The sequence below is a fragment of the Aythya marila genome, assembly GCF_965140915.1.
Source record: "Aythya marila genome assembly, chromosome: 2".
In the NCBI taxonomy this organism is placed as follows: domain Eukaryota; kingdom Metazoa; phylum Chordata; class Aves; order Anseriformes; family Anatidae; genus Aythya; species Aythya marila.
In genome coordinates, this window is record NC_139043.1 from 148,607,276 (window position 1) to 148,630,197 (window position 22,922).

Here is a 22,922-nt window from a genome sequence, read left to right on the forward strand (position 1 = left end):
TTAGTATATGTTGTCGGCTGCAAATACAGTGATTTCTGTTCATATGGTACGCTTGTTTTAACCTACTTGTTTGTGACACAGGTATAGAAACACCTCAGGTGACTACAGTTGTAGTTGTAGAGCTGTAATAGCACTTGGTGGCTCTGCCTTAGTCTACACTTGTGTTAATACTCATTGGCTCAGTGTAGGACACAAGACAGCCTTAGATGTTTCACTGAATCCTTGTTTAAAATATTAGAAGACTTGCTTGATAAAATGCATTAATACTGACTGTCTTTAAAGCTTCAGTAACTTGTTTGGAAAACACAAAGCTTTGGAAACTTACAGCAGGAAAAAAAAAAAAAAAAAAAGGAAAAAAAGCCTTATTCTTCTTACCTGACAGTTAAAGTTAGTACCTGTAGTACCTCACCTAAGGATGCCTGTATCACAGTTCAGACTAAATGGGTATGTGTAACTAATTTGTTAATTACTGCCTGATCCTGTTCTAAAAATTAGCCTTCAGGTACCCTATGTGTCAGCCTTATCCAAAATATGACACTGACAAAATGAACAAGATTATAGTTTAAATCTTTTGTGTAGACTGTTAACTTCTCAGAATTATCCATCAGATATATGATGACATTTGGGGGGTAATGGAAGACGAAAAAGTGACATTGTACCAGTGAGGACAGTGTGTTGCAGCACTGATAATGTAGGTCAGTAAATACCTGCTTTTGGAATACTTGTCTGTGTCCATGTCTATTTTTCTCCACCCCCCAAATGATGGGAGAAGTTACTTCATTTATTTCAAAAATATCTTGCCTAATTTTTTAAGTTGATGATTTTTGCAGCTTAGCTGTTGACAATTTTGTTCAAAAGTTGCATATTTTGAGTAGTGTGTACAACTCAGATCTTTTGCTTTGAGTATCCAAAAGGCAAATACTTCAAAAACTTCATAATTTTTCTGGATTTTTATTTATTTATTTTTACTTCTGTATGTCTGCTCTTAGGATGGTCTTGTTAAAGCTGATATGGAGAAGCTGACTTTCTATGCGGTTTCTGCACCAGAAAAGCTGGATCGAATCGGTGCTTACCTGGCAGAGAGACTGAGCAGAGATGTTGTCCGGCATCGCTATGGGTAAGGAAATAAGTCGCAGCGTTAAAAATAGGTGCTAACATGTAGCTGCATTTAGGTCGGAGCAAATACGAGTTTAGGAGGTAAGATACAGAGTCATAAAAAGGAAGATTTAAAAAAAACATGTAAATGGCATAGGAAACTATTGAGTGCAAGAACTGCAAAAGAAAAGCAATATTCATCATGGGATATCTTTGGCATTCATGATGTTAAAAGCTATTTTTATAACTTAGAATGGACATCATACAACTAAAAAATAAAAATAAAAAAAAAAGATAAAAAGCTTTAATAAAGTAACCTCAACTATTGTCTCTTAGAGAGGGGGCTCTGCGCCCATAGAATGGACAAAAGACCATTCACTAGGATACCTAGTTTGGCTTCCTTCTTTTCTCATTCATTTAATTCTCTCACTGTGCAGGAGAATGGATAAGTTGATGGTTTTCCATACCAGGGTTTGAGTAGAGAAGTTGTAGACTAGAAAGCTAAGGTCTATAATTGAAAACAAAATGTGCTAGAATAGAAAATTAAACTACCTTTACTCAGTTAGCAAATATTATGATATTCTTTCTAAGAACGTTGTGGTTTTTTAAAAGAAGTCAGAAATACCATTTGCTTCCATCACTTCCATTTTTAGATCCTATGAAAGATGTGCCTTCACCCTTTCTTCTGTAATTTATTTTAGTGATAAAGGCATAATAATAAACTTAGCACATATATTTGAGTCTCTCCACAATTAATTTTCAGGTATGTCTTAATCGCCATGGAGGCATTGGACCAACTTCTAATGGCTTGCCATTCTCAAAGCATAAAGCCGTTTGTGGAAAGCTTCCTTCATATGGTGGCCAAGCTTCTGGAATCAGGAGAACCAAAGTTGCAAGTTCTTGGAACTAATTCTGTGAGTAAACCCAGATTCTAATTGAAATCAGAATACATCTTTGCTTATTTGCTGAGGCAAAATAGTTGCAGAATTCACAAAGTATCTCCCATTTAACATGAATTGAGCAGATTCTGTGAATGGAACGATATGCTGTCTGGGCCTAAACACAGAACATAGACCAGATGGAGACAGAAAAACATGTTCCCATTTATTCTCTAAGACTCTTTTGATGCTTGGGCTCATCCTCTGTGGTAATAACTTCTCCTGGAAGAAATAGAAAAGCTGTTCTGTCAATTCATATTTTGAATCTTTTTAACAGGCCTCCTGAAGCCATTGGTGTAGGAAAGGCAATGTTTTCTTGCTTTCAGCAACAAGAGAAGTGGTGGGAGAAAGAGGAGATAACATCCTTCTCCATTGCACTGAACATTATGGAGAAAGACTCCTATTAGCTGAAAAGTAGACAGGAGACAAAAGCTTTCAGTATTCTTAACTGGCTATCTTACCTGTTCCAGGATCCATATCCTGGCTTGAAAGGCAAAACTAAAAGTATTAAATGAAGATTTGGAGATCTGGTTTCCTGAATAAGAAGTGGTGGATGCAATTAATGTTATAATTCTGTTATGCTTCCATTTTAACCATTGTATTTCCCAGATAGTACAGCATGGTTCTGCGAAATATCAGGATTGTGGTCTGTTTTCACCTGGAGTGATTATTTTTACAAGAGTAAAGAAGTAATGCGTGCATTTTACGTACATTGCCATTGTTAGCAGTGTGGAGGTTCTGCGGATTCTATAAAAATATCGGTCTTTCCTTTGGACATGGTTCCCGGTTGGTGGAATTAAAGTGGAGTTGTGGTTCTGAGAGAGAGTAAGATACACATGTATGTATTAGTGATACTGCTCTGGAGTAGAATTTCTTATAGTTGAATACAGAGGGTTCTTGCTGTGGTGGAGGGAAGGAGGGTCCCCTAACCGCAATCTAACAGGGCAGTTTTACTGATGGTAATCATATATACACACACATTATATTTTCGTTTATATACATGCATAATACATACATATATGTCCCTGGAGAGGGACTCTTTATCAGGGGGCCTAGTGATAGTGCAATGGCTTTCAACTAAGAGAGGTTAGATGTAGATTACCTATTAGGAACAAATTCTTCATTGTGGAGGTGGTGAGGCAGTGGGACAGGCTGCCCAGAGAAAATGTGGATGCCCCATACCTGGAGGTGTTCAAGGACAGGCTTTGGCCAACCTGATCTAGGGGGAGATGTCCCTGCCCATGGCAGGGGTTTGGAATTTTTTTGGTTTGTTTGTAATAACAATACCTGGATGGGGACCCCTTTGAGAAATAAGAAACAGGTATGAAACTTACTTTCTGGAGTGCATAAAGGAAAATGTATGTCACTTTCCAGTTGTTTGAAAACCTCAGTGGTAAGCAATTACTGAAAACCTCCACTTTAATATACAAGGCGCGCATCTCTTCTAAAAGAATATCCTCTTGAACAGAGGTCACATTCTGGTCATCTGTTTGATATCCCTGTGTGTTCCTAATAAGGCTTTTTATGTGCAAAGTGGATCAGTGGAATTCCTAATCTGGAAAATAACTTCTGTTTTTCTGTTGTACTCAGTAACCAAAATAACAAGAAAAAAATCCTAAATAAGATGTTAAATTATGTAAGAAGAAGAATAATGAATATGTGGCTTTTCAACAGTATTCCAGAGACTCCTTTTAACCTAATTACGCTTATTTCCCTAGGTGCCTTCTGTAGTCAAGAAAGAGAAAAGATAGTCTTCTTGTGTTAACTCTAGAGGAGTGAAATATATTGGCACTGACAGATTTTCTGTTACCGAGAAAACTGGCCTGCTATGTTCTTAAATAAATTTGATGTCAGACATGAAGAAAGTTTATCATCACATTTAGCCTCTTTTAGATTTTCTTGTAGTCCCTAAGAAGGAATAAAAAATGAGTACAGATGGCAAAGAGAAAGTGGATTATCTTTTATATGCTTTAGTTACTCTAATGTATCACTGTGGAGAGGAAATGTATTGCCTGGAACAGCTACAAGTAAAATAAATTGTATACAAAGTAAATGTCTTTAAACTGCTGAAAAGTCAGGCAACCTTTGGGAAAGTTCCCCTTTTTTGTTGTTTTATTAAGCTAAATTTCACACTGATACAAATTCATGGTCTCTTTTTGCTTTACAAGGGAAACGATGATAATTTCCATATCATTTTAAGTGTATCTTGATTATTTTCCATTCCAAAGCTGATTTTTAAAAGCATCACTGGCATGCAAAGGCAACTGTGTCTTTCAAGTAAAATTCAACTGCCTTAATTGAGTTGCAGTTTATTCTCAGCCTCACAAGCAGATTTTACTTGAACTGTGAGAACTCTTGTGATGTTTCATTTGAAACCCTGACTTCTGAACCAAATTTGTGTACTGAATGATTCCTAGTAGTTTAAGGTCTTGGAAGGACCTGAAAGGTGCTGCTGCCTTCAAGGTTTTTCCTTGGCTTGCAACTCTCAGGTTCTTGGAGGCAGAACTTACTCTATTTGGTGCTCTATATTTTACAAAAGAAAAAAGAATAAAACCATAGAAGTTGCATTCAGGACTTTGGCTTCTGAAATTTTTTATTTTTTAAAGTTATTTTACTTTTTAAAAACAAAGCTGAAGATTACTGTTCTGGAAAAAAACAGCTGTTTCTGCTTTTAATTTGTGTACTTATGTGCATAATCTTCAGATTATATAAAATTAATTCCTATGTTTTTTATATGTTTATATTGCGTTGTAAATTACGTTAGTTTATTTCTTACAGCAGCAATGATTTTTGTATAATACAGTTGTAAATCTACTTATACAGGCAGATACTTGAGAACAGGTGAAATTCAATAGTGAATGTCTTGAACTCTATTTTTTTTCTTTGAAATCGACTGCATTTGAAATTGGCAATGTCTATAAAGTTCAGAATGTCTGTTTCTATCCTGGAAGATATTTTTATTAACCATGTGGTAAGATAGCATATGCTGGTGAGGAAGCTGAAAAAAATGTGTAAAAAAACAGCTGAGACTTTGTTGGCTTAAGTATTATAGAATCTGAAAGCTGACTGCAGTAAGTCTATTACTTAGAAGCGTATGGAAATACTAAATTTCTCTCTTTATCCACTTTACAGAATTTCAGTAACCAAATATCATGTCAAATGTCTGTACATCTGATGTACAAATAACAAGATCTGTAGTAGCTATAGACCAGAGTTATACTGGGGTAGAATCAATTATGTTTGTTCATCCTATCAAGTAGCATACAGATCTAAAATAGTTGAATTTATGGTCAAGATTTTTGGGACAAGAGGGAGATTTTATTTTTTAATGTTTTAAATTGCCTGCCAATTTATTTAGAGAAGGTCCAGAAAATTTATTTAGTGATCAGATGGTCAAAAGTGGTGGGGGTTGTAATTTAGTAAAATTTATCTTAAAATATGCTGAGGCAACTCGGTTGAATATAAACCATTTTTAAGCTAGTTCAGAATGCTGACTGGATGAATTCTTCTCTGCATTTTGATAGTAAAATGTATTTTTAATTAATCTGTAAAGTTGTGGGTATGTGTATAGAACCCATTATTATCACGTTTTAAATTATTTACAAAAAATATTCAATTTAGATCTTTCTTTAGTTGATAGGGTGCTTCGTTTTGGAAAGCAGATTTATTTTCAGCATGAGTGAAATGATCATGCTATTAGTGGCAGCGTTGTGCTTCCTGTGCAGGAGGAGCAGGTGACTGTTTGCCAGCTGTCATCTTGTTTGGTGTTTAAAAGAAGATGAGCAGCATCCTAGGTGGAAAAGGGACCAGCCAGTGCCTGATAGAGCAACGAGATTTTTATTTTTGTTAGTTTTGGCTTATGATAACACTTGTTTTTGGCTGAACTGAAGTGCATGCTCACATAAATTTAATTCAAAATGTCAAGACTGTGAAATTAAAGAATGTCAGAACTAATGTTTCCAGTAGAGTACTGATTTGTTGGTCTTGCTTGTCTTTAGCATACTAATCTGGAAGTATGCATGGCACCTTATTTGTAGTACAAGATCCTTTCATTCCATGTATCCGTGTGGAATTATATACTAGTAGTGATCTAGAATACAATGAAGTATTTCATCTCTAGAATCCCTGATCTGTCTTCTTATGCAGGAGTTAAAGGTACAGAGAGAGGCAATTACCCTACATGCCCTTTCTCATAGAATGGCTCAGATTGGAAGGGAACTTAAGGATCATCCAACTCCAACCCCTGCCCTGGGCACGGACACCTCCCACCAGACCAGGTTGCCCAAAGCCCCATCCAGCCTGGCCTTCAACACCTCCAGGGATGGGGCATCCGCAGCTTCTCTGGGCAGCCTGTGCCAGTGCCTCATTACACTTACAGCAAAGAATTTCCTCCAAATGTCTAGTCTAAATCTATCCCCTTTTAGTTTAAGACCATTCCTCCTTGTCCTATCATTATCTACTTGAGTAAAGAGTCCTTCTCCATCTTTTTTATAAGACACCCTGAAGCTGCAGTGAGGTCACTCCAGAGCCTTCTCTTCTCCAGGCTGAACAGCCCCAGCTCTCTCCGCCTGTCTTCACAGGAGAGGTGCTCCAGCCCCTGATCATCTTTGTAGCCCTCCTCTGGACACTTGAAGAGGTCCACAAACAGGATATCTTCCTATGTGATAGTTTCCTAATAATGAAATACAGTAGTTTTTCTATAAAGGATGGTAATTACTGGCATTATCATCCCTTCTGGCTAAATGAAACGTGAAAAAATTTCAAGCTATTAAAGACAAAATTGGGAAGCTCAAATATCAGAAAATACTGCTCAGAACCAGCCTACACATTCTACAGATAGATGCTCTGAAGTAATGTAATTCAGAGTTAAATACAATGAATGCTGATAGTTCTTGAACTACTGCAAAAAAGCTGACCTCCTTTGAAGAAATCCAGAGGGTATCAAAAGTTCTGTTCCTACTTCTAATTTTTCTGCCTATGAAGTATGAGCTACCTAAGAGTGATAAGACAGCATAATTATATAGAAGAAATCATGTCCTTAGGAATTCAATTTCAGAACTTGCATGATTTACTCAAAGGACTTGCACAATTTGCTTTTCCCTGGTAATAGGATCCCACTTTCTTGATGCAGTCCAGGACGAGCATCTTCTCAATAGCTAAAATGTTCCTGCTGTATTTAAGGGTAGATTTATAAGGTTTTACACTGATTGAATGCTATTGGTTTCTAACTTAATGGAAATAAGATATTACCAATGTAAGTACCTTTTTGTACCTTCTGTATTATACCAATGCTGAAGATGCTCCTAGTGGTAAAGCTTCCATAAATTATCGGTGTGTTACTGCAAGCATTTAGTATGACTGAATGACATGTTTACCTCTGTGAAAATTTCTAAGTATATCCCCGGCAGTTGCTTGGAATTTCATAAGAGTTTTGCCCTTTTTAAAGTCAAACAGTTCCTATAATTGTGCTATGCTTGGAAATATCTTAGGTGCTTAGGAGTCAAACATTTTCTATTTAACAGTAACTTCTAAAGAATATCACTGCTAGGCAAGCAGAAAGTGTAGACTAATGTGTGCTGTGTAAACTTTCCATTTCTGTTTCATGACAGTGCAACTCAGAACAGCCCTGTGACAGTTAGCTTTCCGGTGACCCAAATATTCAGTCACCCAAATGCTAGCCCTGGAACAGATTTCAGAAGTGCTTTATGTTCAGTGGGTGAAATTGTTACGATGCACAGGAGGGAATCAAAAATTTCTTTGTCCTTTGTGGATGTTTTACTGTTAATTTCATTTTGAGGGGCATAATTTCTAAGTACTTCATCCCTGCTACAAAGCTACGTTCTGATGCAGGATTAATTTCCAGAGAGAGAGTTGGAGAAACTTTTGTGGCCTAAATTCTTCATTTATTCTGACAAAACAATTTCCTAATACAATAAATCTTTCCTCTAGCAAAAGTTATTAGAGTTATATTACGTTTTTGTGTTGGAAGAGCCTGTCAATCAGATAAGTCGCCATGTATATTTAGATTGTTTCTGCTGATACCAAATTACAGATAAGTTAATATCCTCAGGGCTGTTCCCATAGTGTTTTCTGTTCTTTAAACTTTTTGCTTCTGTTCATGTTTTTGTGGAAGATTGTTGCGTGAATCAGTTGTAGACTTGAATGTTTAAAAAATACTAAGGTCATATTATTCTTTGTTTTCCCCCTGAACTTTCTGCTTTATTAAATTTTAAGGACTAATTAGGTTCTAGTTTAATAAATAAATAAAGTCTACCTCTCTTTTGTAATTAACAATTTCGTGAAACAAGCCAGTGAGACACAAGATACTAAAGCATTTTTTAGAGTCCATTGGGAAGGAAGTGATTGCTTTTGTAACTGACCGTATTGAAAAAACAGCATGGTTGCTGCTCATTTTGCTCACAAACTCTGGCAGCAGAATATGAAGGACTATTATTTTTTTTTTGCCTGTATGTCAGTTTCTTATCACGTAACTGTAAAAGATATACATCCAGAAAGATGTATAAAATGAGCTAGTGTTATACAATTTTGCACCTTTCTAAGTAATGGCTGGGAATATAGTTCTAGAAACTGTAGAAATCTCAATTTCATTTGTAGCTTTCTGTGGGTGAACTGATAGCTTAGTTGCAAGGGATAAGTGCCCTAGTTAAAACAGAAAAAAAAATATTACAGAGTAGAAAGTGTTTTTTTGAGGAATGCACAGATTTCTCTTTCAGCTTGAACACTTATCTCAGAACCTCCACAAATCAGCATACTGCAGATCATACTGAAGTGCTTTGGGTTCGTCTGTATGTATGTGGGTAATGCGATGATAAAAACAGCTTCTGCATCTTGGTAAATATACAAGAAATGCCTCAGCTTGTGCTTAGCAATTGGTAAGAAGAATACATTGCGGAGGGAAAAGTAGAGCAATCGTAGTGGGATGTTGCTGTTTCAAGGCAGAATCAGTGCTGTTAAACCTTTCCTGACGGCCTTTCCTTGCCCTTTTTTCTTCTCTGTGTGATCTGTTCTTACAGTGATAGAGAATCCACACTGTTTTCAGGCAATCTTCATTGTAGGCAGTAAAAAAAAATAAAAAAATAAAAAAAAAATTCTAGCTTAAGCAGCCTTTGCTGCAGTGTAATCCTACTATTGCTTTTCCTAGTAGCATTAAACAAATACAACTTTCTTTTATTTTTGCAGATACCTTCTGTACACTGTAAGACTAGTAATCTTTTGGGGAGTTCAAGGCTAGATAATGTGTCTAAAGTTTTGTTCATCCCTAGGATGAAGGACAGTGTTGGTTAGTCAGTGTCTCCAGCTGTGATGCTTAACCTGGGTATAGTATCTAAAGCTTAATAGTGCCAATTAGATGGCAAAATTTTCTTCATAGATCTCACAGATAGTACAGACTTACCACAATGTATATATATATATTTTTTTGTGCCAGTGTAACAGCATTGACTTGCATTGAACACAATTTATTATAACCTAAGCTTTTTTTCTGCATTCAGCTGTGTCTGGCTTGTATTTGTACAGCTGCCTTAAAATGGAATTTTGCATTTGTCATTCCTAAATTACTGCTTTAATTTTTTTTTTCAGGTCCTTTTTCCAGTTTAGAGAGTTCCAGGCATAAAGTTTACTTCTAGCTCTCGTCAGCTTAAGTGTTCTTTGCAAATTTGCTACGCCCACTCTATTATTTAAATTTCTAGTGAAATTCAGAAATTATTGTATTCCAGACAGGCCTCTTCAGAAGTTCACTCAGTACCTTATTGCAGTTTGATGGTTTAAAAATGTTGGCACGTTTTTAAACCCTTTTGTATCTATCTTATGGGGAGTGTACTTTTGACAATGTTTTTCTAGCTTCTTTGAGATTTTTGTTGTGTTCTTTTTGTTTTTTTGTTTGTTTGCTTTTGTTTTTTTTTTGTTTTGTTTTGTTTTTTGTTTTGTCAGCAGCATCACTGAAGTTAAGATATGACAGGTGCTGCTTCATCTGGATTCACAAAATCTATTTCCTTGTCAGAAGAATAAGTTTGGCTGGGTTGATGTGATTTGTTCTTGACAAATCCATGTTGATTGTTACTTATCCTTTTGTTACATTCTAGATGGTTTCAAATTGGAATTTTTATTTTTTTTGCAGTTGCTGTGAATGGAATTAAAGTTGACTGGTGACTTTTTTTTTTTTAAGATAAAAAGATCTTTGTAAAGATAGACAGCAATTGACAGAAGTCTTTCAAGTTTATTTCCCTTGAATTTTAATAAGTTGGGATGTTGCTACTTAATTGGCCAGTGACAGGGTACCACTGGATTGCTTGGATTGCATGAATTAATGACATTTACTATTCAAGTGGTAGATGTTTCCATGTTGCATAAGGTGTTATTTGGTGCAATGGCATCATAATAATAATCATAATGACCTAAAAGAAGTTCTAGTGGAAAGACTTTTAAAAGAAAACCCTCCAATTTGACTTTGTTTTCTCTGAGGCTAAACATTTAAATACTGTAAAATCTGGATTCTTTCTTAATGCACTATTTTTTATTTGTCTTAGATGAAGCGTAATATTCATTATCCTCTTTTGGGTAATTGCTATCAAAAGCTTTTTTAACATATTTTGTTTTCCAGTTTGTCAAATTTGCCAACATTGAGGAAGACACACCTTCATATCACAGACGCTATGACTTCTTTGTGTCTCGATTCAGTGCCATGTGTCATTCATGTGACCACGATCCAGAAATACAAAAAGAGTAAGTGCCTTACCGTACGTATTGTAGAGAACTGGCTGACTACAGTCTGTAATACAGTTTCTGATTATGATATTTATTGGAATATTTCATTCCATCAGAAGAAAATGGAAGTCTGACTTTTTAAAGAGTATTGAATATTGCAAATCTTACGTATATAAAACTTGTAGAATATTCAGGTGGAATTTTACCTGGTTGATGCTTCTGGATTGCATGGATTCTCTCCAGAACGGCACTGCTTACTACTATAAATGTGTGCGAGTTGCATAACTCATTTGAGAAACTAATGGAGCTACTTATACAAATAGCAAAAGTATATTTTGAGTCTGTTATTTGAGAATTATTCATTAAAATTGAATTTTATTAGATGTCTGTAGTATAATGCTGCGTGAAACCAAAATGCCTTCATGAATTTGTATTACAAATTTTTACATTATTATGTAACAGTCCTTTTTTTTTTAACTTCAGCTCCACCTAGTGATGTGTTCTTTATAGGAATTGTCAGTCAGTATTTAACTCCTGAGCATTTGAGAAAACCTTGTTTTTCAGACTATATGATTTGCATCTCTGCTGTACTCACTTTTTCTGATTCCATACATTAAATTGTTCAGCCAGCTGTGAAAAATTCATACACTGAACACTTACTCAACCCATGTTAGGTTAGCTGCAATGCGTAAAGATCTTAGTTTACAGTTTCAAAAATCTACAAACTGTCTTTTCAAAAATAATATATTCAATATTATTAAGAATAAAGAAAATTAATGCACATTTCAGTCCTCCTTCAGTCTTCTGATTCATTCCTCCTTATTGTTCATAATTCGCTGCCATCATAGTTGTTGTCCTGTTGCTGTTTGCAGGGCTGTGATGTAAACATCTCTCTCTAAAAAGATCTGTCTCTAAAAATATAGACACTTACAACAGATGTTTTTCACCCTGCCTCCTCTGTTTCCATTTAGAAATATTATTCCAGTGAATGATTTTACAGGTTGGCTGCACAAATTGTTCTGGGAATAACTGAAGGGATTGTGCTCAGAGACCAAAGGGAATGCAGACTTTCTGCTGGGGAGAGACCCTTTGTCAGGGAGTGCAGTGACAGGACAAGGTGTAACAGTTTAAACCAAAAAAAGGACAGGTTTAGATTAGATACAAGGAAGAAATTCTTCACTGAGAGTGGTGAGGCATTGGCACAGGCTGCCCAGAGAAGCTGTGGATGCCCCATACCTGGCAGTGTTCAAGGCCAGGCTAGATGGGGTTTTGGGCAATCTGGGCTGGTGGGAGGTGTCCCTGTCCGTGGCAGGGGGTTGGAATTGGATGATCTTTAAGGTCCCTTCCAACCCAAACTATTGTGTAATTCTTAAGAGGTGTCACTGGTGAAGCTGGTGTATCATACAACTACTTCATAACTTACAATTCTTTCAGTGTATTCATTTATTGGAAGCCAATAGTGGCAAAACAGTATTTGTAGATGTTTTAAAGAGATTTTTGAGATTTTGCCTTTTAGGCTTAATGAAACTAAAGCTGAAATAAAATACTAAACTCAGCATAAAGCATTCCATAATAGGTTAGGATTTAAGTTCAGTTCAGGATTATTTATTTTTTTTAGAATTTCTTCCACTGTTGTCGCCCCTCACAAAAGATAAGTAATTATAATAATGAACTAGAACATGGAATGAATCAAGATAAGATATAACCCTCATTCATCTGCCGAGTATGATCAACCACTCCTAAGGGTACCTTAAAGTAACATACCTCAAAGGTATGATTATCATTGGAGAAGAGAACTGTGGTAATCTTCTGATTTGTAGATTGTCAGCCTGCGCTGTTGCTTGTGCTTCAGTCTGCAGTGCTGATGTACCCTTAGGGTGGAATTCAATCCTAGTGAAGTAAGACTGCACACGACCTTGATTTAAATGTAGTCTCTGCTTTAATACCTATCTGAGCCTTATTAAGATGAAATAAATATTTCCTCTGTGTGTCAAAATTTGGTGCTCTGCACCTTCTTTTAGTACCTCAAACCTCATTTTTTGACCACCTGCACAGGAGAAAGCATGAAATTAGTGCTAATAACAATCCCAATACAGAAAACATGGCCTTTTTTTCCCCATGTGTATCAGTGGGAGTTTTTACTCAGGTTAACTGAATGTGTAGTAATACAGCTTTTTCAAATCATTGTAGATAGTTTGAATGCATCTCTTCTAAGAAGATCTTTAAAACAATGACTCCCCTTTATGAAAACCAATCATTCTTGGAGTGGGCCTACTAGATTTGCTGTAGGTACTGAGGTAATTCAACAAAACAAATGACCTGTGATTCCAGATTACAATTCTAGAAGCAGATATCAGAAGAAGTCAGTGTAGTTGATAGAACCTAGTGTGTATTTCAGCTCATCCTACCATGGACATCTGTAGCTGTTGTTCATCTGCACAGCTTGAGGTTCCATTGAATTTACTGACTTGAATGCGAGCTTGAACATCATCTAGACACGTAGTCAAATAATGTAGGTTTCTGAGTCTGAAACAGAATCTCACCTGGTAAGTGGCATTTCCCTTTCAGCAGGGGAGCCTGCTGAAAAGCCACAGTATCAGCAAAACTTGATTACCTGAAGAATTAATAATTAAAAAGGAACTAGATTCTGACAAAAGAAGAAAAAAGAAAAGTTGCTGCTTCTTAAATTCATATTGGAGTTATATGTAGGTGACAGTAGTTGCCTGTGTAACGTGTTTCAGTGATGGAATTTTGGAAGCTCTCTGTCTTAAATGTCAATCTTAGACTCTTAATATTGGAAACTTAATATTGAATACTGCACTATATTTGTACTGTAGGAAGAGCAAGTACTTTTCTAGTTGTTTCTGTATCCCCCTCCTTTCCTGATATATATGTAAACCTATTAAAATTGTACTGAAAGGTCTAGAAGGTCTAGATTCCTGATATTGGATCCTATTTGAATACACCTGAATTTGTACAAATATGGATGAAAAAGAGAGGGATACAGTTTCAAGTATTTCTACATTTATAAAAGTCAGCTCTGAAGGTCATCTACTAAATGTTGCAATGTAGTGAGTTTGACTGAACAAAGGCGAATGATGTGTTGTCCATAGTGAAGTTAAGATTTCCATTTTGAGGGATTTATTTTCATAAAAATAATTTCAAATTTTAGCAAAGCTTTGCTGTGCTTATTTCACTTGATGTCTGTATCATCCTTTCTTCTACTTGTTTTTAGGAAGTAAAATTCTATTCCTAGCCTTTATAATAATGCCTAATGACTATTATCACTTCAGAAAACACTGTTTTACCATGCATTTCATTGTACACATTCTCCTTTTTGTTCAATGGAGTAATGAAAATAGCTAATAGCTAGACTAAGTCTTAGAAGTTGCATTAAATTTTCTTTTGTTGTTGATCAGTCTCTGTTAATTTAGTTCAAACAGTTTTAGAATAAAAGTAATAGTTCCTTTGGTGTGTCAGGCTTAAGCTGACAGAATTATCTTTTGTATGTTTTCCTGTTGTTTATTTATGACTGTTCATCTTCCACAAATATTTAAAGATCTGTGACTAATCCACAGTCTTAACTTCACTTAACTTTAAGGACTTGATCACATGATTGTGGTACCTCTTGCATCAACTGAGCTGTGCTAATTTCACATTTTTTTCAACACTGGTGTAGGTTGAAATGCAACTGATGGGTAGTAAATTCCATAGAGTTGATGAGTTTTTACCCAGAAATTTCCAAATTATTGCTTTAGAGAACTTAATGGAATTCTACCCTACATAATCGCTAGTGCCTTGCAGCCAGCCATGCTGCAAGGTGATGTCCTTCTCCTATTTCATAACTCCTTTTTTCCTTCCTTAGGATCCGAATTGCTGGAATCAGGGGCATTCAGGGAGTAGTTCGAAAAACAGTTAATGATGAACTTCGAGCAACTATATGGGAACCTCAGCACATGGACAAGATAGTACCATCATTGCTGTTTAACATGCAGAAAATAGAAGATGTTGACAGGTATTTTTATTCATGGTCACTGGTGTGTTTTTTGAGCAACGTTTTAGTTTTTATTTTACTAATCTTTTTTTCTTATTAGAGGAAATCCCTACTGAAGTTTACTAGCCAACGTGTTCTTGAAACTGATAACACAGCTCTGCTTAGCAGCTGTTAATGTTTTTTGTCTTAAAGTCTTTTCAACTGTCTGTATTTATAAGTTATATATAGAAGTGTATATATAACTTATTATAAAAGTATATATAACTGTATAACTTATTCTTGCTTCTCTCAGTATAAAACCATACCAGAAATTGTATATCCATGTTCACTTTTTAAGAACTGTAAACTCTGTTTTTGTAATATGATGCGGAGATTAGTAAGCACAAGTTTGTAGGTAACTCAAATCATTTTTTCCAGTTATATTTATTAAAAATTAAGGGTTTAATTCCTGCTGAGTCATCAGTAGCAACTGTCTTTTCTGTCTACAACAGTACTTAAGTTGAAGATTGAAAATTTCTTGATATGTAGGCACATATTTTCTGCTCTCACTAGCTCCTGGGCATATTTACCTGCCAGGTTTGCTTTCAGAAAAGACATCTGTAATAACTGATGCTAAGGATTATGTCAGTTTCCTTACCTTACATGGACAAAAATAAAGCGACGTTTTCTATTGCATTTGTACCTAAACACTATGTAGGTGTAATATATGGTTAATGATAGCACTGGGAATTTTCCACATATCAAAACTAACTTGAGCTGTGCAAAAAAGCTTAAATGTTTGTGTCATGTCCAACCCCCTACCTACTCTAAAACTTGCCAAGTAGGTTCAGCAGACTTCCTATAACAACATGCTTTTCATGCTTTCTTATGACACAGCTTCTGGAATCTGTCAGATTTTTCATTCGGCAGCTTTACTTTTCTTTTATTCCTGTGGCTCTTCTCTGAAGTAAACTTTCAAACTAAATAACTGAAATTGATATTTGTCTGTCTGTGCATTCTGTAGCTATTTACTGCATATAACTTGGGGCCCACAAAGTACATGCATAAATACCACTTTGATTTTACATCTGAAGAGAGATGTGAATAAGAGCCAAAGGTTTCTGAACCCACTCTTTGAACAAGTTTGCCTTTGCTTTCTCTTAGAAAGCTTCTAGATACCCTTTCCTTCATTACCCTTCACAGTGCCTCCAAGCATACTTTATAAACCTTTATGAAGTCAAATTAACTACTGATGGGAAAACTGACTCAAATGGGATTGGGATCAACCACTTACAGCAGATGAGTTTGTATCTACTGCAGAACTCATTTTTGTCATTTGTTGAGCAATGCAGTGGTGGTGGTAGAAAAACAAATCTGTTAAAAAGCAACTGTTAAGTAAGTATCTGAACTGGCTTCTCAAAACTTTTCCTGTAATGCACATTCAACAGAAGAAAAGACTAATGGTTTTCCAAATGGCAAGTAGGGGCCTCATATAATGCACATATGACAGAAAAGCTGAAAACAATATTTATAAATTGTTGACCTGCTGGCCTTGAATGATGTTAGAGAATTTCTCATTTTGTTTTATGTGACTTCATATTTGTGGAGCACAAACAGAGGCATCTTGAAGAGTAGGAGTAAGAAGCATATTGTTCTAGCAGATGGAATCGAAGCATTATGTGAGAGAGCAGAAATTCTAGAAAATACCCCCTACTGAAGTCCATAGAAAATAACCATTTTTGGTTAAAGCTGAAGCACACACATTCAAACTTTACCTTAAATATCAGTGTAATTGTTACTTGTGGAACCTTCAGAGCTTAACTTAATATTCTGAGAATGTGTCAGATGAGACGCTTTTTTAGTTGAAGATTGAATATTTAAACACCATTTTTAAATTAAAGACAGTTGTATTTTTGGTTTATGTGTCTGCATGTCTGAATGCATATTCTAGTGAGGTGACTGTCAGACAAATTTGCTTTTGTAACATACTCTAAAAATCAGACTGCTTTTTTTCTTAGTTGCGCTTCACTCCAATCTTGTACTGCAAAAAAAATGTAATGCATACTGCAGTATAAACCTGAAAGACTCTTCTTCCGCTTTACAAGTTTTCTAGAAGATTCAGAACAGTCAATTATGTCCATTTATACACATTTCTAAAGTGTGGAAGGGATGGATGAAATGGAAAATTGAAAGGGTGTTTTCAGTTAGTTTGTAGCATATTCCTCACAATAACTGCAAAGCTAAAAGTGTCAGCCTTATTTAAGGCATAAGGACACTAACACTTGATACAGACTTAAGGGTATATTAAGAAGATTTAAACGTAATGTTCATATAAATTCTGGTTTAGAGGTAGATTAGAGTGTATTTTTTTCTCAGGGTAAGCAAAAAACAACTGTGAATCATAGTTGAACACTTCTGTAGCTATTCTGCTCAAGTTTTCCTTAATGTATCCCATCCCATCTCAGCCTATGCTGGTTTTGTGGTATTAAAGAACTCTCAGCTGTGAGCTGTTGAGTTGCTCAGATCCAGTTTTAGTCTGTGCTTAGATGTTTGCTGTAGAAACTTCTGTACTCCAAAATGACCCTCCTTCCAGCTCCTTGTTGCCACATTTTCTTAGAGATTACCCGCAAGAAAGTAAGTAGGACAGATGAAGGGAGTAGTCCTTACCCATTTCATGGCAAAATGCACCTCGTGCTTTCTTTATAGAGGAAAAATTGCTTTTAATTGAAAAAAATTAAAGGGTCATTTTATAATCTTTGTCTTTCATTTGTTAATGACGGAATATTCATCAGTGAGAAGTACTGAGAGCTGCTGTTAAGACTCAAAATGAAAATGTGATCCCTACAATGGAAGATCATTTTGAGCTTCAAATGGTTAGAATGCGCAAATCTGAAGTCTGAGATTTTAGACCAGGAAGGTTGGTTTGCAGTTTTTTCCTCTAACCTATTCTGAGTAAGACTCCAAGCAGTTCTAAGAAGTCCTCTTCTGTGGAATTGCATATACAAACATGCAGAAAATAATTTATTTTTACTGCCTTTTAACTAGAAATCTTCCACATGTTAGCTCTGTGTGTTCTGCAGTTTGCTGTCTTTTTTTTCCCCTCTCTCCTTTTTCATACTGCTGTATTCTAGGGAATCTGTGTCAAAACAGCAATGAGCATGACAGTTATCCCTGCACTGTCATTTGTATCTCCTCTGCTCTGAGGAGGATGCCCATATGTCTGCACCAGAGTCTAGGCAGTACAGGGGAAAAAAAAAAACAGGGAGATTGAGGGGCACGGCAGTTGGATAAAGCTGCCGTTTAAGTGGTATTCTTGGTGGATTATATCCAGATTTTCATGCCTTTTACAATTCTAATCATTGTGCGTTTTTAAAAGTGTTTCTCTTTACTTAACTCACAGGGTGCCTGGGGCTTTTCTTATTATTAAAATCTGAGGAGCTAGCAGTACTATTGTAACTTCTGAGAATCTGACCTTACCGAAGGCAACAGATGTTTTTTTTTTTATACTGCAACTTTTAGATTGCAGTAGTCTTGAAATACTAGGAGATTTTTTCCTTATAGGAGATATTACAGCATGCAGATGTTACATGTTAATTTGACTCACAGCATCTCAGTATTTAACTTTTTATAATGTTCTAATGCTGTGGTGATGCCAGAGTGAATATTGCATAAGCTGATGCTTAATGAATGTTTTTCTAAACCTACTTAACGTGCAAGCTTGAGCTGCAGAACTAAATATGTTTATGGCTTTAGCGTACTGATTTCTGCAGTCTTGAAAAAATAATAGTAATAAAAAAAACATTTCCTAGTGCATAAATGCATAATTTTAATGTAGGTGAATGAATTCTCACTTAAGTTTCTAGTATGTATTTTGTGGGAAAAACAAAAAACAAACAAACAAACAAACAAAAAAAACCTTGCGCCCTTGCCAGCTGTAGGTACAGCAGTTCTCAGTAAGTTCTGTTTCACCTTAAGGGGAACCATTTTCTTTCTTCCTATACCTCCTATTTCTGAAATGCTCAATTTAAATGAAACATTGGCAGTAGCTTAATAGTATGATGTGTGAAGCACTTAAGTTCAGAAATATATTTCATTTGCCTTTAAGTTTCTAAAATAACTTAGGTCTCTGTGTGCTGAGGAGGGCACTTGGATAGGCAAAGGAAAAGAAACAATAGCCAAATAATAATAAGCATCATTATAAAGGCTTGTATCAAAAATGAGAAATGTCAGATGGGAAACTTTTCTGGAAAAGCTCCATCATTCACTGCCTATAGTGCAGGTGCTAATTTTACGTTTTGCAATGCAAGAACAGGCTGTTACCTTCAAAAGTCAGTTGTAGAATTTGGGCCTTGGCTGGTTTTAGTTTGTCCAAGACACAGCATGGTTACTCCAGCTTTGCTTCTTGTGTCTATATTCTCTAATTCAGTACTCTTACTCTCTTTGTACTGTGTTGATTTTAAATGGTTGACCTAATTCCCAGTCACCAAGAGAAGAGAAATAATTGCAAACGGCAGTGTTTGAACTTCAAGAAAGCTTGGTTATTGGTACTGCCAGTAGTACAAAACATTAAAATGTTGTTTTTTACTGCAGGATTTAAGTTGTAAGTTAAAACTTACATATGAAATCAAGTTGCTATTTGCTGATTTTAATTCTTTCATAATTTAAAAGAATTTCTATTTTGGATTAAGGCATTCATTGGGGGTGTTTCAGTGCCTGAAGAAATAGTAGCTCTGGTAATAATAAATTCTCTTCACATCCATAGCTTTTTCTCTCTCTCCCATCATGTTATCATTTCTTACTGTTCTTTATTATCAGTAAATTTTCTATGAGTGAAATAACTGTGATATTAGCACCTTATAAACGAAGATCACAATTATTTCAGTCATTTAAAGGACAAATTTCCCTGCAAAACTTTGTGTAGATAACACCCTTCAACCTGTATTTTTCTGATGTAGTGCTTGATGGCCTATTTTTGGCATTGCTGTTATTTATTTTCTGACTGAAAAAGTCAGTTGCTATATTTTTTTTTTACAATAATCCAGTAAGGGACGGGAGAATTCTCCTTCAGCAAGTTATAAACACATAATGGAGAAATTAACATCGGTATCTTTATCTTAATATTTCCAAATATAGAAACGTCTATGTTACTGGTAACACTCTATGTGATAAACATAATCTGCGCGATAAACATAGTCCAGTTGCCCAAAAGTATCATAAAGGTCAAGATTCAACTTGATAAAGCATTATGTTTAAATAAGGTGAAACATTAGAGCTTTGTGTACTGATGCAGACTCTAAGAAATAGATCCTCTGCTTGCTTTTGAGTCCTTGTGGCTAAAGGCCAGACTCCTACTCAGCTGCTCTTTCCCTCCTCAAAAGGACAGGGAGAGAGTAGGATGGAGAAGCCTTGGATTCGAGATAAACACAAGCAGGTAACTTAATTTACCGGTTACCATTATGGGCAAAACAGACTTGGTTTGGGGAAAAGTAATTTAATTTATTGCCAATTAAAGTAGATTTGGCAAGTGAGGGACAAAACAAAAATAATAAAAAATAAATAATAATTTATAAAGAACTGCTTGTTCACCGTCACTCCTGCACCCTCTACCCCAGCTGGCACAGAACTCGACTGTGCTCAGCTCCCCCCTAGCACCTCTTGGCCACCCTTCCTCCTCACCCATGGCCCTGCTCCAGCGGGGGCCCTGCCCCAGGCTGCAGCCCTTCAGGAACACCCTGCTCCCGCGGGGGCTCCCTAGGGCCGCAGCTCCCTCAGGAAATGTCCCCCTGCTGCAGCGTGGGCCCTCCCCGGGCTGCAGGGTGGAGATCTGCTCCATGGGGGGCTCTGCAGGGCTGCCGGGGAATCCCTGCTGCCTGTGGGCCTGGAGCCCCTCCTGCCCTCCTCCTCCTGGGGCCTGGGACCTCTGCTGCTTCTCCCTCGCCCTGGGCCTCCTCCTCAGCCTGTGCCCGCTCTGCCGTTTTGGAAATCTGTTTTCTCCAAGGCGTCGCCAGCTTGGTGCTGGGCTCAGCTGGGTCCTGCCATGGGGCTGTTGGAGCCACCAGAGAGGCCCTGGAGGCCCTGCAGCTGCAAGCCAGCACCTGGGCATGGGCACCCAGCACAGTCCTCTCCATGGTAATGTTAGTCACCTTCTAATTGATTGTCCCCTAATTTCTACATTATCTAGTTAGAGGTAACTGTGTGGGTGACAGTGCTCTAATTAGTTTGATCAGCTTTTTTTTTTTTTTTTTTTAAACTTGCAAGCCATCTGTTTCTGCAGAAGTATTAAGAGTTTTATTTAACACCCACCCACACAGTATGGATTCAGTAGTGGGCAGGTGAATGAGATCATTAGTCTGAACAAAATAAAATTCTGCACATCTCTTGTCATGGTCTTCGTTTCTCACTTATAATGGACAGTATTTAGTCAAAATACAATGAGTAACTAGTCACATCAGTATTATTAGCCATTGTTTTTGCCACTTACATATTTACTAATATAGTCCACAGTACTGGGTAAACATGAAGATCCATATGGTCCTAGTGTTAAATAACAATGTTTTAATCAGAGTTCTGTTTTTTAATGCATATTTGTTACATGTGTGTGTTGATTCTAGCCTGGATCAACAGTTTGACAGCGGACAACAGTGTTGCAGTGAATGTTGTAGAACCAAGACGATGTATGTTAAGGAAGATGAATATTAATCAGCAGTAACTTGAATGTTATTTTGTCTTATTTCAGCAGAACTGGCCTTCCATCCTCTCCTACAGGAGGAGAGAAAGAGGAAAATCCTGCTCTGCTGGCTGAAAACTGTTTCAGAGAACTGTTGGGAAGAGCCACCTATGGAATTATGAACAATGCTGTCAGACCAGTTTTTGCGTAAGTTGGAAATTCATGGAAGATCTTAAGAGACTTTCAGATTTCATCCTCTAATTATGTTACATTAGTTCCTTCCTTCTTTTCAACCTTTAGGATTCTGCTGAGTTTTTCATATTTCTTCAAAACTTTACCCCTTTTTTAACCTCATCACTTGTTGACTCTCTGTTAACTTGAAGATAGTTAGGGAGAAACATGAGTCCCATTCTGCTGATTTCAGAAGTGTAGTATAATGATTGGGATGGGTTGTTGCCACAGCTAACATTTCTTTATAGTGGGAAACTGTTCCTAAGTATTGATGACTGTTGCAGTCAGTAAGAGAGAAACCAGGTTGCACAAAGGAGTATTGTGCTCAGATTAATAAAGTTAAGATTTCTACTTTCTTGCATTTTTTTCCAAGACCCATTTTGATATTCTGTGGACTATGTTTTTAACATCTTAGTTACCAGAGAATGGCAGATGTGTACACAGTATGCACATTATACACAAATGCACCTACAAATTTTTGCTGGTATGTCAAGTCCAGCATCTTTCTGTTTTTTTTTTTTTTTTTTTTTTTTTTTTTTTTCTGCCTGGTGCTTCTTGTAGATCTTCAAAATACTCATCTGTTATGGAAATACCTGCTTTTAGATGGTGTAGTTCTTGCTACAGACTCTAAGGATGTGATTCATACACTGTAAGACTTTCAAGCTATTGAAAGCTATTTTCAAGTTACTACTATTAAGCCCAAACAGGAATGCAAACTGAATGTAGGGAAGCTCATTTACTAAATCATGGCAGAAACCTTTTGTAACTACTTGTTATTCTCCCAGAAATATTGAATGTGAAGAACCATGCTATTATCCTACTTCCATGTGCATCCATTATACCAGTCCAATAAGAGTTTAACTATTGCAAAGTTGAGTATTATAAAGTTTCTGTGCTTTCTTGCACTTCAAAATTCACTGCACCTCCAGAATACCAGCCCAACAAAATGAACTAAGGTACTAAGGTACTAAGCAGCCCGAATGAACTATTTGGAACTATATTGCAGCTGTTTTCTTACTGCTTATACGTTCTTCTTAGGGATATATTCCATGACTTTATCAGGACATGCTGTCTTGGAAAGTCTTTGTCTTTTTTGGTCGCTATTTTTCTGGTCAATTTCAGTAAGAATAACCAAATAAGTAACTGCCGTAAAGTTTTAGTGTTTGTGAAGAACAAAAGATGTGAAAAATGAAGTTTCCAAGCTGTGCTTTTCCTGAACAAAAACCTAGTGCTCTATCTAATCAGCTTCACTTTGTGAATGAGCAGAACTGTTAAAAAAGAAAATTTGATAGTC

The 22,922-nt window shown here is 36.4% G+C and overlaps 1 protein-coding gene across 5 annotated transcripts in view; it reads left to right on the forward strand.

Moving 5' to 3' along the window:
• EFR3A (EFR3 homolog A) overlaps positions 1-22,922 on the forward strand; it is an 81,868-nt gene that overhangs the window by 24,155 nt on the left and 34,791 nt on the right. For 3 of the 5 annotated variants that reach the window (XM_082754520.1, XM_082754519.1, XM_082754522.1), the window contains exons 4-8: positions 990-1,117; positions 1,859-2,009; positions 10,654-10,775; positions 14,623-14,772; positions 21,467-21,604. In XM_082754520.1, coding sequence (XP_082610646.1) covers positions 990-1,117; positions 1,859-2,009; positions 10,654-10,775; positions 14,623-14,772; positions 21,467-21,604 — 689 coding nt within the window. Of the gene's footprint in view, positions 1-978; positions 1,118-1,858; positions 2,010-10,653; positions 10,776-14,622; positions 14,773-21,466; positions 21,605-22,922 lie in introns of all 5 variants that reach the window. The other 2 variants (XM_082754521.1, XM_082754523.1) reach the window with 2 other exon arrangements.